Source organism: Eleutherodactylus coqui, chromosome 12 (genome assembly GCF_035609145.1).
Source record: "Eleutherodactylus coqui strain aEleCoq1 chromosome 12, aEleCoq1.hap1, whole genome shotgun sequence".
NCBI classification, from domain to species: Eukaryota; Metazoa; Chordata; class Amphibia; order Anura; family Eleutherodactylidae; genus Eleutherodactylus; species Eleutherodactylus coqui.
Window position 1 is genome coordinate 90,208,616 of NC_089848.1, and position 15,577 is coordinate 90,224,192.

The 15,577-nt window shown below is 43.8% G+C and overlaps 1 protein-coding gene across 2 annotated transcripts in view; it reads right to left on the bottom strand.

The window, feature by feature from the left end:
• Positions 1 to 1,044: 1,044 nt before the first annotated feature.
• Positions 1,045 to 15,577, bottom strand: part of PEX1 (peroxisomal biogenesis factor 1) — a 52,121-nt gene continuing 37,588 nt past the window's right edge. Inside the window, exons 14-24 of one of the 2 annotated variants that reach the window (XM_066585759.1) lie at positions 14,599 to 14,788; positions 14,164 to 14,330; positions 13,876 to 14,010; positions 12,337 to 12,401; positions 10,525 to 10,667; positions 10,085 to 10,188; positions 9,008 to 9,184; positions 8,576 to 8,803; positions 5,793 to 5,969; positions 4,639 to 4,766; positions 1,045 to 1,207 (exon numbers count right to left, since the gene is read on the bottom strand). In XM_066585759.1, coding sequence (XP_066441856.1) covers positions 1,132 to 1,207; positions 4,639 to 4,766; positions 5,793 to 5,969; positions 8,576 to 8,803; positions 9,008 to 9,184; positions 10,085 to 10,188; positions 10,525 to 10,667; positions 12,337 to 12,401; positions 13,876 to 14,010; positions 14,164 to 14,330; positions 14,599 to 14,788 — 1,590 coding nt within the window. In that variant the 3' untranslated portion in view covers positions 1,045 to 1,131. The remainder of the gene's footprint in view (positions 1,208 to 4,638; positions 4,767 to 5,792; positions 5,970 to 8,575; positions 8,804 to 9,007; positions 9,185 to 10,084; positions 10,189 to 10,524; positions 10,668 to 12,336; positions 12,402 to 13,875; positions 14,011 to 14,163; positions 14,331 to 14,598; positions 14,789 to 15,577) is intronic. The other variant, XM_066585760.1, reaches the window with a different exon arrangement.

Consider the following 15,577-nt stretch of genomic DNA (forward strand, 5'->3'; position numbering starts at 1 on the left):
GCCACACAGGTCAACGAAATGTGACCACCCTTCGCCGAATCTTAGGATGAACTCTGAGGCTGCTCTCACACGGGCGCTTGGTAAAATGTCTCAATTTTTACTTTTGTTTGCGTCCGACAACAGGTTTTAGCGCGCCCCATCATTGCGATGGGTGAGGAGGTGTGCTAAATGCGGAAAAATAGAGCAAACAGCGCTCAAAAATCGTGGCGCTTTCCAACGGAAACCTGACGGAATGGAAGCAAACTGAAGCCTTTCTGTTTGCTTTCCATTTTTTGAAACTCCCTTGACATTAAAGCGCTATACAAATAAAGATTATTATTATTAATGGGGGAAAACAGATCAGTTTTATTTCAGTTTTTCTCATCCAAAAATGGAGCAGAGAGACAGAAAACCCTTAACTGAGCCCTAAACACAGGTGTGAAAGCAGCCTTAGGCCTACTAAGGGCCCTGCGCTATATGTCAGCTGTTAGGGACCCAAGAGCAGATAATAGGGACAGTTTGGGCAGCCGTAGGCCCCCAGGCAGCCGTCCCTAGGCCATTGATTCAGGTATAGCTCTTCTATAAGGGACGTCTGTTTCACAAGGGAATGAGGTTTCATCCGATGGCTGCTGTCTCCTTTGTGGCTGCACCCTGTACATTGAGCACTTACTAATTACCACTAATTACCACCATGTGTAGATCCATTACAAACAATAGCCTCTCAAACACTGATCTGAATAGATGCTACACTTGATCTCTGCCAAAAGGCCAAGAAGAGCCCCTCCATTCTTAATCTCACACACTAGGATCAATTTCATGGAAAGCCAACCTATCTGTATGTTTTCGGAATAGGAGGGGAAACAGAAACAAGCATAAAAGGGAACTACAACCTCCATGCGGATGGTGCTCTGGAAGGATACAACCTCAGGACCCCAGTGCAACAGGACAATAGTGCTAATTACTGAGCTATAGAAACCCCCAGAGGCTGCTGTTTATCTGCCTTTAGCCCCAATTATGTAATGTTCCATCTATATACGAAAGAAGAATCGAGTGCACGCAGGCAAGTGAAAAATAAAAGACATTTATTAGTTTCCAATTATACACATATCATGGATTATTACAACGGGTTTGCAGGGTAGATTATTGCACTAATTAAGCTAATGTTACTTTCTGTCCTCTTCCGATCGTCTGTCCACTTGAGTTCTTCAGATTTTGGAAGTTTTCATAGCTGGAAAAAAAAAGTTTGAGAGAATTGATATTAAACACATGTTGATAACCAGTTATCTCCAGCTGTTGTAGAACTACAACTCCCATCATGTCATGAGATGTGGAGGCAGGAAGTGCAGTTCTGCACCCAGGCACTGTACGATAACCTGATGTAGGAGAAATGATTGTCCCACTGTGTTACAAAAGCTCAGCTAAGCTGGTATTGGTGTGCCTGACCACAAGCTTGCTGACTGAATTAACAGCCAGTAGAATAGTGAATGCAGCATTGGAGTATAAGGCCTCCTTCACACGGGCGATGAAGTCTCGCGATTTTCTCCAGATGCAACAATGCTACAAATCGCAGGTATATGAAGCCCATGCCTTCCTATGCGTTGCTTCACATTTGCGATGTTTTGTAGCATGCGACATTGCTAGTCCAAAACCTTGCCGGTTGCGCGATATTCATGTGACTTGTGAGGTTTTGTAGCCCATGTTCTCCTATGGAGCCTTCCCCTCTGTTGCATCACATGAAAAACGTGGTTTTCATGCGGTGCAACTTTCCTAATGTCAAAGCCATAGCCTAAGCCCTAGCTGCAGGCAAAAATGTAAAAACAAAGTATACATCACCTTAGAAACGCTGTCTGGCGCTGCTGCAGCTTCCTTCCCCGGCACTAATGTTCTTCATCTCTTATGGCCGAGGCTTGAAAAATCCCCGCCTCCTGGAAGCGCTGCCTCTGATTGTCTGACGTTTAGCCAATCAAACCCAGCACTCTATGAATGGCTAGGATTAGTTCATCGAATGCTGAACCATTGGCGTCAGCCAATCAGAGGCAGCGCTTCCAGCGGGCGGGGATTTTTCAATCTCCAACCAGAAGAGATGATGAAGAGCAGTGTTGGGGACTTGAAGAAAGCAGCAGCAGACAGCGCTTCTAGGTGATGTATACTTTTTAAAATTTCTCCCTGCAGCTAGGGCTTATTTTTGGGGTAGGGATTATATTTCAAGTCCTTCCCCCCCCCCCTCCCGAAAATCCTCTGAAGTGATGCTACAAAATCGTGGCATCACCACGAAAAAACGCAGCTATATGGCACGGACCAGCGATGCAATATCGCTGCGATTTTCTCACGGCGATGCAGTGTTCCCGTGTGAAGGAGGTCTAACACAGGCAAACTAAGAACAGCCAATACAAGATAAAGTAATAAAAACTATTCAACATTCATTCTCTCCCTCTCTCTCTCTCTATATATATATATGTATATATGTGTGTGTGTGTGTGTGTGAAATTGTGCTCAAAAGACATAAAATTGCACAATATGATTGCATAAAGCTGCAGGTATCTTTTTCACAACCTTCCGAATCTAAAAAGGGGTTAAATCAGACATGTCTTAAAAGGGGTATCCCTATTGCAGAAAGTTATCGCCTATTCACTCACTGATCTGTGGTGTTCTGAACGCTACTGATCGGTAGAAGCCAGGGGTGAAATTTTATGAAGTTCTGGCATCAGAGACCATCCATGCATGTGCGCCTCTGCTCTATTCGCTTCAATGGGGCCATCAGACATAGCTGAGAGCTTGAAATCAGTTACCTCTGGTGGTGGAACAGAGGCAAGCATGCCCAATCTCCGCTGCCAGAACTTTGGGATGTGCCAGGGCTGAAATCTTGGGATTGGTGGTGGTGAGGGGGAGAGAGGGTGGTGAGGGGGAGAGGGGGTGGAGAGGTGTACTCCCACTGATCAGAAAATTATTCGCTATCCTATGCACTTTGGCTGCACAGGAAACAGCAGTTGGGCACATTCACTTGAACAGAGCAGTGTGGCAGTGGGTGGTCAGGGCTGGCTTGTGAACCGGAACTGTGGCCCTTCATTCTCAGGATCAGTTGGTGCCCCAGAGGTCGGACCGCCACTGATCATAAGCTGATTTTATATCCTAGTAATATACATTATAGGAGTGGTATCTCTTCCTCTATTTTATAACCTACTCCTCCAGCCTTTTAACATTAAAAATCTTTTCTAGAAGTATTTGCACCTACAGTAGTTGGAGATACAAGGTTGAATTGTGGTAGTACCTCCACTAGAGGCAGCAGTCATCCTTTAGACTACAAAATGATTTATGCACCAACAACACTTCCCCTTCCCGTGTGGGGATTCCTGCTGCAACCGGTCATTCATTGACAAAGACCTAGCACAGTAGAAACTACTTAAAAGCAGAAACTTCCTGATGGAGAAGTCGGGGAGAGATAAAATGGCGGCTGGGCTATAAAAAGCAAAAGCTCAAAAATTCAGGATTTAACTCTTATTACTTCAATCCTACTGAGCTACTTTTACAAAGCCCGATAGTTGGTCATGAATGTTCAAATGCCCAATCATTGTCCCATGTAACTATGACATCCAACAGCCAACGAACCACCAAACGCCCAATTATTAGTTGTTCAGCTCATTTGTGCTGTATTGTTGTCAAAGCATGTCTCTCTGTGTGAATGAGGAATGTCCTGCAAATACTGTGTTTCCCCGAAAAAAAAGACCTTGTCTTATGTTAATTTCTGCCCCAAAAGAGGCAAAGAGTCTTATTTTCCAGGGGTGTCATATAGTCACCTAGCAGACGCCATCTGGGTGCCTGCCACTGGTCTCTGGCAGGCTCCCATGAAGTCCTCAGCACCGATAGAGCATTGTTTGCTGGTGACTGGTTTTCAAAACTCTGCCTCCAACAGGAGATTGCGCCGATTGGCTCTCAAGCGCCGCTGCTCAGCCAATCAGAGGCGGCACTTGATGAACCAATCACAGCCATTGAATGCGATGCTGTGATTGGTTCATCAAGCGCCAGCCTTGATTGGTCCTCGAGCGCGGCAGCTCAACCAATCAGAGCAATCGCTTCCTGGAGGCGGGGTTTACAAACCCTGTTCCCAGCAAGCCATGTTCTGTCAGCACTGAGAACGGCACGGAAGCCTGTCGGAGTGCCAGGGACCAGCAGGAGGGACCTGGACGGCGCCTACTAGCTGACTATTGCTTTTTTATTTTCATGTAGTGTAGTTCTAGGGCTTATATTTCAAGAAAGATTGCGGAATGCCTTATTATTTATTTATTTTTTTTTTACTACCCTTAGAATTTTTAAAAAGTTTTCCAGTACATTATATGGTACATTAAATAGCACCATTGAAAAATACAACTTGTCACGCAAAAAACATGCCCTCATACAGCGACGTCGATGGATAAATAAAGGAGTTACGATTTTTTAAAAGGAAGGTGGAAAAAGCGAAAATGGGGGAAAAAAAGGGCCACCTCATTAAGGGGTTAAAGTCTATGGGAGTTGTGGAAAAGCAGAGGAAGTAACTCTTCCCGGAGAGAACACCCAATCCTATCCTGTGATATCAATGCATTTGTTATTTGCAGCACAGTTAGCAGCCACATGGAGCGGCTTGATTCGGAAAACTGAAAGGTTTATGTATTACTCATTCCTTACAGATGGTTGAAAAACTTCCAGTCTTCTGCACTTATAGAGGGTCTGGTACTGGCAAGCGCTGCCAGAAGGTGGTTTTGGCCGATGCACATTTTCTTCCTTGCTTCCATCTGGCGATGAGATGACTCCTCCTGATCGAAAAAATATAAATAGGCCATTTTAGTTAAAGAAAGAAAGATCTAAGATAAGAAAAATACATAGAAATGACATTTTATAGAAACGTATGTCTTATTTTCCTTCCCTCTGTCTGTACAGGCTGTTATAAGGTGGCAACACAAGCATGAAGACAGCTCAAAAGAGGTTAGTACACTACTTGTTAATAATGATTACCATATACTAACTAACGCTGTGTATGTCCACATTGTATATCAGGGGGGCAGAACTGGTGACCCAATGCCAAAAGGGACACACCCTTGCAAAGCAGTAGTGTGTAAAGCTACAGGATGTGTAGAAACTAGAGTTGAGCGAACATGCTCGTCCGAGCTTGTTGCTCGTTCGAGTATTAGCATACTCAATGGTGCTTGTTACTCGAGCGAGTACCATGCCGTGTTCGACCCCTGTGGCTGGCTGGCTGGCTGGCGAGAGAGAGAACCTCGGCAACCGGCAGGTGAATTGCAAAAATGCTCGGGTCTCCTATTGACTTCAATGGCGTTTGTTACTCATATAGAAATCTCAAATATTACGAAAAGCTCGACTCGAATAACGAGTACCTGAGCAGGGATTGTCCAAAATAGTCAATCTTTCTCTCAAAGGCTTTGGAACCCTTTGGGTATGAAAAAATCAATACAACAATATCTTACTAAATCCCTGCAGAAAAAAAGGATGCGTTTATGTTTGTTTGTTTTTTTCACTGAGTTTTCCTTCCCATGCAGTTAGAAAGTCTCCTACATTGAATTTCCTAGCTTGGCACAGCACTGATCAGCTGGTCTCTCTCATGATCATGCAAAAGCTCAGCTCTTTTTCCTCTCTCCAATTTTAGAGGCTGTGCAGCAAAACCAAGCCCACTCAATACTACACAGCCATCTCTCAGTCTATCTCATCTTCTCTCTGAGTCGCTGCAGGTCCTGTTGCCCCTCACTACTGTTAAGAGCTGAAAACCTATGTCTTCAAAGTGAGTTGTATGTATATGTGAAGTGGAAGAGGTGAGGTCGTTGTACCAAGTTCTTGTAGTTGGTAAGACTGGTCTCAGCGTGTACACTCTGGCAGTGCTCCTGGAGATCTTCTTGTGAGGAAGAAGTTATGAACAATGGAGGTTGAGAAGACACCAATTCTCCTACAGACAAGCCAGTGAAATCATATGTAATGGAATTGCTTCCAGATAAGCTGTGGCAGGTCTGTAAAGACAATTGAAGGAAGACATGTCACCTGGGATGGCCACAATAGCAGTGGGTTTACATGGTGAAGCCTGCAGCTATAGGAGCTCTGTGAGGTTTGGTTCATTAAAGGGGTAATTGGATTTCTGAAAAATAATACATATTCAGCTTTCTAATCCCCCGCCAATCCAGTACACATCGCCAATCCGATGGTTCCTTCAGTCTTTGTTTACAGGAGGCCAGCAAGTGACAGCCATAGCCAATCAGTGGCCTTAGCAGTCACATTTTCTCCTACTGGCATCCTGGCTTCTATCACTGATTGGTGATGCCAGTAGTATGGCAAGTGAGTGCTAAGGTCACTGACTGGCTGCAGCAAATGCATGCTGCTGGCCGGTGGGAAAGAAAATTAGGGAGAGGCGGACCGCAGGTCATCTGTGCCGGACCTGGGGTGATTGGAGAGGTGAGCGCTTTTATTCTTATATTTTTAGACCATTTTCTTCAGTTTTTATTTATTTATTCTCTTTAGATGTCTGATAACAGACTAACGTCCTGGCATGCGCAGTGTTAAAATCTGGTCCCTGACCACTAGTTTAGGGAACCATTAGGTTGCTCTACGTACAGCATACACTTCTAGCTCTTTTTGTATAGTGCTGGAGATGGATATTTATATCAGAGTGCGGGTAAGGGGTTAACCGCCCCTGGGATATGGATTTATACTGCCAATTTTAATACAAAGTGTATTGCAATGTTAAGAAATCAGTGTGGCAATCAGTTGATCGCTGTGGGTCCTGCTTCTCACCCTCCCCATTAAGTGGTTATCTCTAGATAAAGGGACCAGCAACCAGGGATTACTCCTGCATTATTATATGCTGAGCACTCTAATACAATGGATGAATGCACAGAGTCCGCCAGTGTGACCTGCCCTTACAGGGCAACTATTCATTATGGCACCTACAAGGAGGTTGCATCTCTTTATGCTGACTTCCCAAGATGGATCATGCAGTCATCCTACCGACACACTGTATCTATGCATTGGTATGCTAAAAACGTGGCCCTACTCAGATTAGCTTGGGGAAAGTGGGGAATGTGCTTTAGTATATACCTTATAGCTTCCTAGCTCAATTTTTTTTTTTTTTTGGGGGGGGGGGGAGGGGGGGGGGGGTAAGGCTCAATACTTATCAGCACCCCCTCGTAGTGTGGGTGGAATGGGGAAACTGCAATGCTAGGAAGGTTGTAGACATCAGGATTTTTTTGCCGTTTTAATCTTAATTAAGTTTATCTTGCATAATTTGGCAATAGGATTATGACAGATTCCCATTATTCAAAGAAATGGGGACCTATTCACCACGGAGCAAGGGTTTGCTGCAGTGCGATATATTGGGAATACACTCTCTCTAGTGCAATCAGGGAGATATTGGTATAGTGGGGGAGATTTACCAAAACTACATAGGAAAAGTGGAACAGTTAAGAGCTGAAATCTGATTGCTTGCTGTGAGAAACTGCTACGCCTTCACCTTGCAGTAATTAAGAGTCATTATTTGATGTTGTAATTAGTGGTTAATGATGTAGACAGACAGCAAGAAATACAGTGCTATTAGATGTGCACTAGCCGTTGCAACTGTAGGTGCAACCTGGCACTTAGTGCTGTTACATAATTGTAAAAGCTTCTTTAACTTGTCTAATAGTGTCCTTAGGTGTAAGGGTGCTATTACACAAGTGCTTGAAGCTTTCGCTAGTGCTCGAGTTTTCCAGACGATTGTCAGGGTGCAAGCACAGGTGCAGCCCGGCAAATAGCACTAATGTAGCAGCATCTGCGCTTACAATTTCCGCCCGGCAATTGCCAGGAAAAGACTCGTGGCTGCTGCTAGCACTTGTGTAATAGCGCCCTAAGGCCTCCTTCACACGAGTGATGCATTTTCACGCAGGTCACATCGCGTCAAAAAATCGTGGCATTGTGGCGATCTAATTCCAAAAGGAAATAGCGTTTCCTCGTTCATTCACCTGGCTGCATCGCATGAAAAGGACGCTGCAGCTACGGTTGGCAGAGTGGCTCTATTTAGCTTAAATAGCTAAATAGAGCCAGCTGTCTTTTCGAACGAATGCCACACTCAGGTAAAATCCCCCCTCCCCCTCTTTTTTTAACTCCCATAGGAATCTATGGGAGCTCCCAGCGATTTTCATCAAAAGAGAGGTGATGGCCTGTCTTTTGACTCTGCGAAATAAAAATGGCGACTGAAAATCGCCCGTGCATTGTCAATGTAAATGAATGCCCTGGAATCCAATACTTTACATGGTCGCAATTTTCCAGCGACGTTTTCTCGCAGCTAATCGCTACGAGAAATCGCTCGTGTGAAAAAGCCTTAAGGTGCTTTTACATGAGCAGATCATCTGACCATGGTAACGAGCACCAACCAACAACAAGCATATTCATCAGCGTTCGTTTTTATGGATTACACGGGCAGATGATCTGTAGTATGGGGATAAAGAATCATTAGTATGATCGATTGTCCCCATACAGAATCCATTTGTCAGCAGCACATCTCCACATTTCATTGCGAGAGTGGACATGCAATACTAAGACCTCCTTAAAGAGAAACCTACCTAGATGTGATGGTTAAGTTAAGTACCTGATCTGAACTGCCATTCGCCAAGTCAGAGTCATTAGAGCTTCCAAAATATAGGCGCCATATATTGGACTTTGAATCAGCTGGAGGAATTTTCACCATTTCCAGAGAGGTAAAGGACTGTTCTAGGGCACTGTCTGGTTCTCCTGAAGATTCATCGGAAACACTGCTGTGGTTCAGGAAAATCATGGATGATAAACTGGCGTCACTGTCGGATCCAGACCTACTGTCCTATAACAAGTAAGTTAGAAATGTAAATATTCTTATGTCTCATACACAAGTAAATGTAGGGCTTGTCTCATGAAGAAAAACATTTTTTGGCTTATAGAAGGAGGTCCTGAGTGGAAGACCCCCCACTCTTCGGCATACATATCACCTTGCATGAAAGGTACAGGAGTAGTCTTGTCACGTCATGAACATAAAGCGGCGTCATACCTGAGGTGCACAGGGTGCTAGGCTAGAATGGATGGCCTCTAGCTGAGCATTATATAACAAGGCTTTTAAATCCGCTCCTGTAAACTTTTCTGTCCGATTAGCAATGTACTGAAAATCCACATCATGGTCTAACATCATGGAGCCGCTGAGACCTGTAAGGATTTCATATCGAGATGCCTGTGTAGAAATAAAACAAACAATGATTAAAGGGGGTTGTACCAAGATCAGGCTTTTATCACCTATTGATGCTCTATCATTAGAATAGGTCATCAATAGTTAATGGGTATGGGTCCATCACTCGGGTATCCTGCCGGTCAGCTGTGTGCGAGGCTGGTGTGCTTATGCACTGAGCCAATTCCTGCATAAAACAGACAGCTCTATCAGTGGCCAGGCTTGATATTACATGTAAAGTTCTGAATGAAATGCATAGGAGCTTGGCCTGCAATACCAACCCAGACCACTACAGTGAGAACGGAGCTGTCCGTTGCCTGCAGAAATCAGCACACTGGCTCAGAGAACAGCTGACTGGGGAAGGTCCTTAGTGACGAGACCTCTGCCAATCTACTGTTGATTACCTATCCTGAGGATAGGCCATCAATAGTGTGCAACTGGACAATCCCTTCTAAAGAGTTTGTCAATTTTTTGGTTTTTAAAGATGAGCCAGAAACTATGTAGAGTCACTTACTAATAGCCTCAAGCCCTCAGACCAGCACCACCATGGTATTGGAGAAACAATTCCCGCTGAAGTGAATAGGAGTTGTGCCTACAATAGCATAGGAGGCATGACACAATGTATGGCGCTATGTGCTTCCTTTCCCATATGATGTGAAAGCAGCTTTGCGAACAGCTGATTGACGGAGATCCTGGATGGCAGACCCCCACCAATCAGCTATTGATGACCTATCCTATAGGATAGGTCATCAGATTTTAAGGTAGAAAACCCCTTTTAAGGATTCAGCATTTTCTTCTGACACATACACTGGGAGCATTTTCGAAACATTTACCTGATTTAAGTGTAAAAAGTGATATGGACATTGGCTAAAATGTTTTTTGTTTTTTTTTTAATATTTGACTAACCTGGTCTGGAGGTGGGCAGTACAAACACTCATCCAAGCGTCCAGGTCGAAGTAAGGCAGGATCAATCAAATCAGGGCGGCTGGTAGCTGCCAGAACATAAACTCCTAATAAAATGAGCAAAATTGATTAGACCATTTATTTCAATTTCAGCCAGTTTGTATAAGCGGCTAGAGATGAGCGAGCATACTCGCTAAGGGCAATTACTCGAGCGAGTATTGTCCTTAGTGAGTACCTGCCCGCTCGGAAGAAAAGATTCGGGTGCCGGCGCGGGTGAGCGGTGAGTTGCGGCAGTGAGCAGGGGGGAGCGGGGGGGCGCAGCACCCGAATCTTTTCTTCCGAGCGGGCAGGTACTCACTAAGGACAATGCTCGCTCGAGTAATTGCCCTTAGCGAGTATGCTCGCTCATCTCTATACGCGGCCCTTTGTAATAATGACTTTACCTTGTAACCCCTCCACCCCATCCAGTTGTGTCAGCATCTGATTGACCACTCTGTCAGTGACTCCTGTGTTATCGTGCCCTCTCCGCGGTGCAATTGAATCAAACTCATCAAAGAACAAGATGCAGGGTTTGGCAGCCTGAGCTCTGAAAAATTAAGCCATCCATATATGAAGATTAAACTGTAGACAGAGTGGGAATTGCTCTTTAAGCAGCCACTAATATATTTACATGGTTTGGTTAAACGTGCTAAGGCAGTGTGAAGAGATAGACACGGACGCCGCTTGTGGCCTCTATCTTATATAGTGAGATGGACATGGTCACACAAACTGTGCTGATGGTAGGGGGGCCTTACTACAGGAATAAAGAATTGTGAGCATTAGGCCGGTTACACACAGCGATAAAATCGTGAGAGATTTGTGCATTGCAAGACGCACAAATCTCGCAGAAATATGAACCCCATTCATTTAAATGGGTTCATACACATGAGTGATGTCTTCCCGCATGACACCGCGATGCGGTGCAATTTCGAGAAACACATCGCAGCATGTTCTAACTTCCTGCAATGTCACCCATTGCTTTTAATGGGTCGGCGGCAGCAGCATTGGCCCTGTTGAAAGCAATAGGAGAACTCTGCAAACACGTGTGACAGCAATGGCAGGGGTGAAGGGATTCCCCGCGGGGATGAAGGAATCCACTGCTGTCACAGAGGATCGCGGAGTTCTCCTACTGCTGTTGCCCCATTGAAAGCAACGGGATGAAGGGATTCCACGCATCATGGGGCTTTCTCACATGGTGGAAAGTGCGATATTGGAACATGAATCACAGCCCAAAATCGCCCACGCCCGTTTGAAACTAGGCGTAAACAGAGATAATTCACAAATAAATAAAAATATTATAGTACTTCCTTTCTTAACCCCTTAAGATGCTAAAGCAATGCTTTGGTGCTAAAGCATTTTAGCCATGTGGTGGTTTTACGGCCCTATTTTTTTTCTTTTTGTAGCAAAATCATTTTTCCTGCATTTTTTTCAGTGGTATATAGGGCTATTTTTTTATATCTTTTTTTAACTGACTTTTTTTCCTTTTTTTTTAAAGTTTTATCTGGGGCAAAAAGCTAAAAAAAAAAAAAAAAAAATTGTTTTCAAAAATTTAGTGATTTACTTTTAAAATCATTATATTTACGCTACTATAAGGTACGGGAATGGGTGCCTCATTTTGTTTTGGACGTTTTGATATAAAATTTGTATAGTTTTGGATTATAGGGCGCATATGGCAATAATTTGAGTTGGCGTCTACGGTCGGTCATTTTCTTTATGCAAATATTATTTATTTCATTCAGCTTTGTTAAAAATTAGTAGTAAAAAAAGTTACAAAAATAAGTTTAAACACAGTTTTTTTAACAAATGTTTTTATGTAGGAGACTTGAACCACGATCTGTACTGCAATGTATTATCATTATTGCTAGCGATCATATGCCATGGCAGACCCGGACACTGGACAATGGGCCTTTGCGATGACATCGAGATGGGCCGATGACGTTACAGATGGAGCATGCTCCCTCTGTGAACTCTTTACATGTTGTTATCAACATTGATCACGGCATGTAAGGGGTTTACAGCAGGGATCGCTTGTGCAGCGGGAGGGTGGCAGTCACAGCTGGCTCCCGCTGCAGATGGCACGGCACAAGTTTCTGAGCTTGTGGCATGGACAGAATGTAAGTTTGTGTCCTGTTGCCTTAAGTATCAGGCAGCCAGGATGTAAACTTATGGGGTTAAATAGCATTTCCCACTACATTGCACTGATTATATACTATTACCTTGTAAAGACATCCCGCACTGCCTGCTCACTTGCTCCGATATATTTGCTGAGAAGCTCAGGACCCTAGAGGAAAGAGATGGCATTACGTGGCAACTAAACTTAAAAAGTGTTTTCATTCAGGTCTTACAACAGCCTTTTTTAACCTATCAGTTTCCCCGTTTCTTTGTGTTTCAGTTCCATACCATTATCAAGATCTCTGCTTGCTGTCAGCAGCTGAAAACATTTTTGCTGATATCCGGAGGCTGTAAGCTTGTATAGAGCTTGTTAGCTGCAGGCAGACACAAGCCGCTGCAGAGTTTCCTCTGCTTGACAGGCCATCTTCGGCCTGTCCAGGGACAGGGAGTTATCAAGGTATCGGAATGTCATGGCTTTTCCCCGATTATCAAGTATGTCTCCAGCCACAGGATTGGGACCTAGCGTGGCACATGACGTCACTCTTACTTGGCCTTTAAAGAGGAACTGCTATGATGTTCTCAGTGCTTGGTTATCAGCTCTGTGGGGAGTTCCTGGTTATTTTCCTACATTTGACCCAGCTAGTCTAACTTCGTTTGACCTGACCTTTTTCTCTACAGACCCTGCTTTGTAATACTGATTTTAGACCAGGCGATATTCATCTGCCTGTTGCGAACATGGATCGGCCTTGACTACATGTTCAGCCCAGCCACGCTATTTGCTGTCCGACCATCTTCTGGGAACTATCCCGGGTACAAAGACCTGGAGGTCTGTCCAGTAAAACCTACACATTCTTGCAAGAAGTAAGAGTGAAAAGCCTTAGCCTGTGCCAACCCAAATACCAGTCTCCTGGAACCGCTCTGCCTTGATACCAAGCTTCTTTTAGGTCAAGTCTACGCCTCACACCTTGCTGTACTACTCCAAACCCCTTCTCAGAGAGCCTGCATCCAACTATACCGTAGCAACATTATTTAATCCTAAGCATCAATGTGGTTGCGGAGTTTGAGCTTTCTCTCTACATGCTTCTTCTATTCTGCATTTTATCAGTGTGTGAATTCTATACTGATTGATTAACATTTTATACCGACCATATATTCATTTTCTCATATATCTCTTATCTAACTCTAAAAGAGTTTACGAAGTTTTCCAGGACTAGAATACTGATGTTCTATCCTTTGGATAAGCCACCAGTATCAGAATGCTGGAGGTCTGACTCGGTCAACTTTACTAATCAGCTGGGGATGGGCTTCTGTTTCATTGTTTATCAGCACAGCTCTGTACTTTTAGTAGTGGCCATGCCTGGTACTGCAAATCCATCCTCAAATGAATAGGGCTGAGTTAAAATACCAAGTGCAGCCAATACTAAAAGTACAGAGCTGGGCTGGTTAACAATGAAGGCACAAAAGCCTCTTAAGTTATCTGGTTGGTAGGAGTGCCAGGAATCAGTCCCCCACCATTCTGGCTTATCATAAAGACAGGCCATCAATACAGTCATCTTGGAAAAGCCATTTAAAAAGTTTTATTTGACATGTGATTTGTGCTGAATGCATGTATGTCGTCATGCGTTATGCATGTCAGTGATCACCTTAATACTGATGAAATTCATCCTGCTTTCATGAGCAATAACACCAGCCAACAAAGTCTTCCCGGTGCCCGGTGCCCCATACAGCAAAACTCCAGATCTGTGCCGGATTGGAAGGTCTGCAAACAACTCTGGATACTTAAAAACAGAAAAAGAAACATGAACGATCTTTTCAAAAATATATTTCTCTTGGTTACATATATGTGGAAAATAAATACCACGTCTGCCCCACGACCCATAATGTAATGTAAAGAATGATATGAGCAATGTGTTCCATATCTCTGACTGCACCTTGGCTGGTAGCTCAATGGTGTCCTTCAGAACCTGCCGTACATCGTGCAATCCTCCCACCATGTTCCAGCTCTGATGCTTAGGCTTGTGTAAATTGGCTTTCTTCAGGTACATGGGGGTGAAGCCTTTAAGAGCTTTCTGGAAGTCTGATGTTAACAAAACTAAATCTAAAATGGCAAATAAAAAAAAACCTTGTTAACCCTGGTTGAAGGCACAAAACTCTTATTTTTTGTACTTCTGTGCCAATTAGTATTATATATCTTTATAGTGGTTGGAACTCTGTTTTCCTAATACAGAGCTCCAAGTCCCCTGCACGTTGTGAGCTCAGCATCATGAAAACAAAGCTTCAACCGCAATGATGTTACATTAGAGGGCCGCTCCGGCAAAAACACATTTCTCTTTCAAAGCCCTTACAAGGACGAAAGAACACATTACCTTGTTTACTGTAGATCTTTCTTGTAGCAACACTGGATTCTATAGCCCTTTCGACTAGCATCACAAAATCTTTGGCCACAAAACCTTCTGTTTCCTTTGCAATTTGATGAAGATCAAGATCTTTAAAGCGAGCGATATCACAGGAAAGTCTGTTTTCTACAATGCAGCGTAATAGGTCTGATCGTTCTTTCTGTAAAATACCAGAAATGTTTCATTTGGGGGTTTAGGGTCTTCATCTCTTGGCTAGAATGAAGAGCGGTTACAAAGAGCTGAAGGACCTGTCTAGCCCTGTATCACATAGAAAACACATTGATTTGCCACGGGTACTGCGTAATGCTTCATTCTATTTGTGGTTGCCTGCAGTGTAGCCCAAAAATTACATTAAATATCTGCTGGCCAAATGCTTATTTGGGAGGCCCCAATACATATTAGATGATTTTTCAAAATTAGCCAATATACATCTGATGTGCATGGCCAGCTTTTCCAAAATATGACAACTGATCGCTGGAGGTTCCAGCAGGGGGACACTGTCTGACTATCTTATTGCCAAGGGACCTTACAAGTAAGGATTATCCAAAGTGGGAAACTCCTTTAACCCTTTCCAATCCAATTTGTACCCTGGTTTTCCTAGGGGGCTTACTCTTTTTCTGTCGTTATACACCTGCGCTATATGCTGGCTAAAGCCCGTACTGCATGAGGTGACACGTTGGATAGGCTCCGACAGCAGAGAGGCTGGCAATATACAGTAAGAGAACCCCAACGGACGTCTTCCAACATCGGAGCTGTACAGCCTTAAATCATAATGTCTTCAGATGTTAGACAGTGGATTGGAAAGGGTTAAAGTGTACCTTCAATTAAAAACAACTTTCCATAAATCAAGAGTACAAGCAGTGCTAAAAATATATCTTATTACAGAAAAGCCCCTTTTTTTGTTCAGACTTCACTTCTTCCCCACCTGCTGCACTGATCACTCACTGGT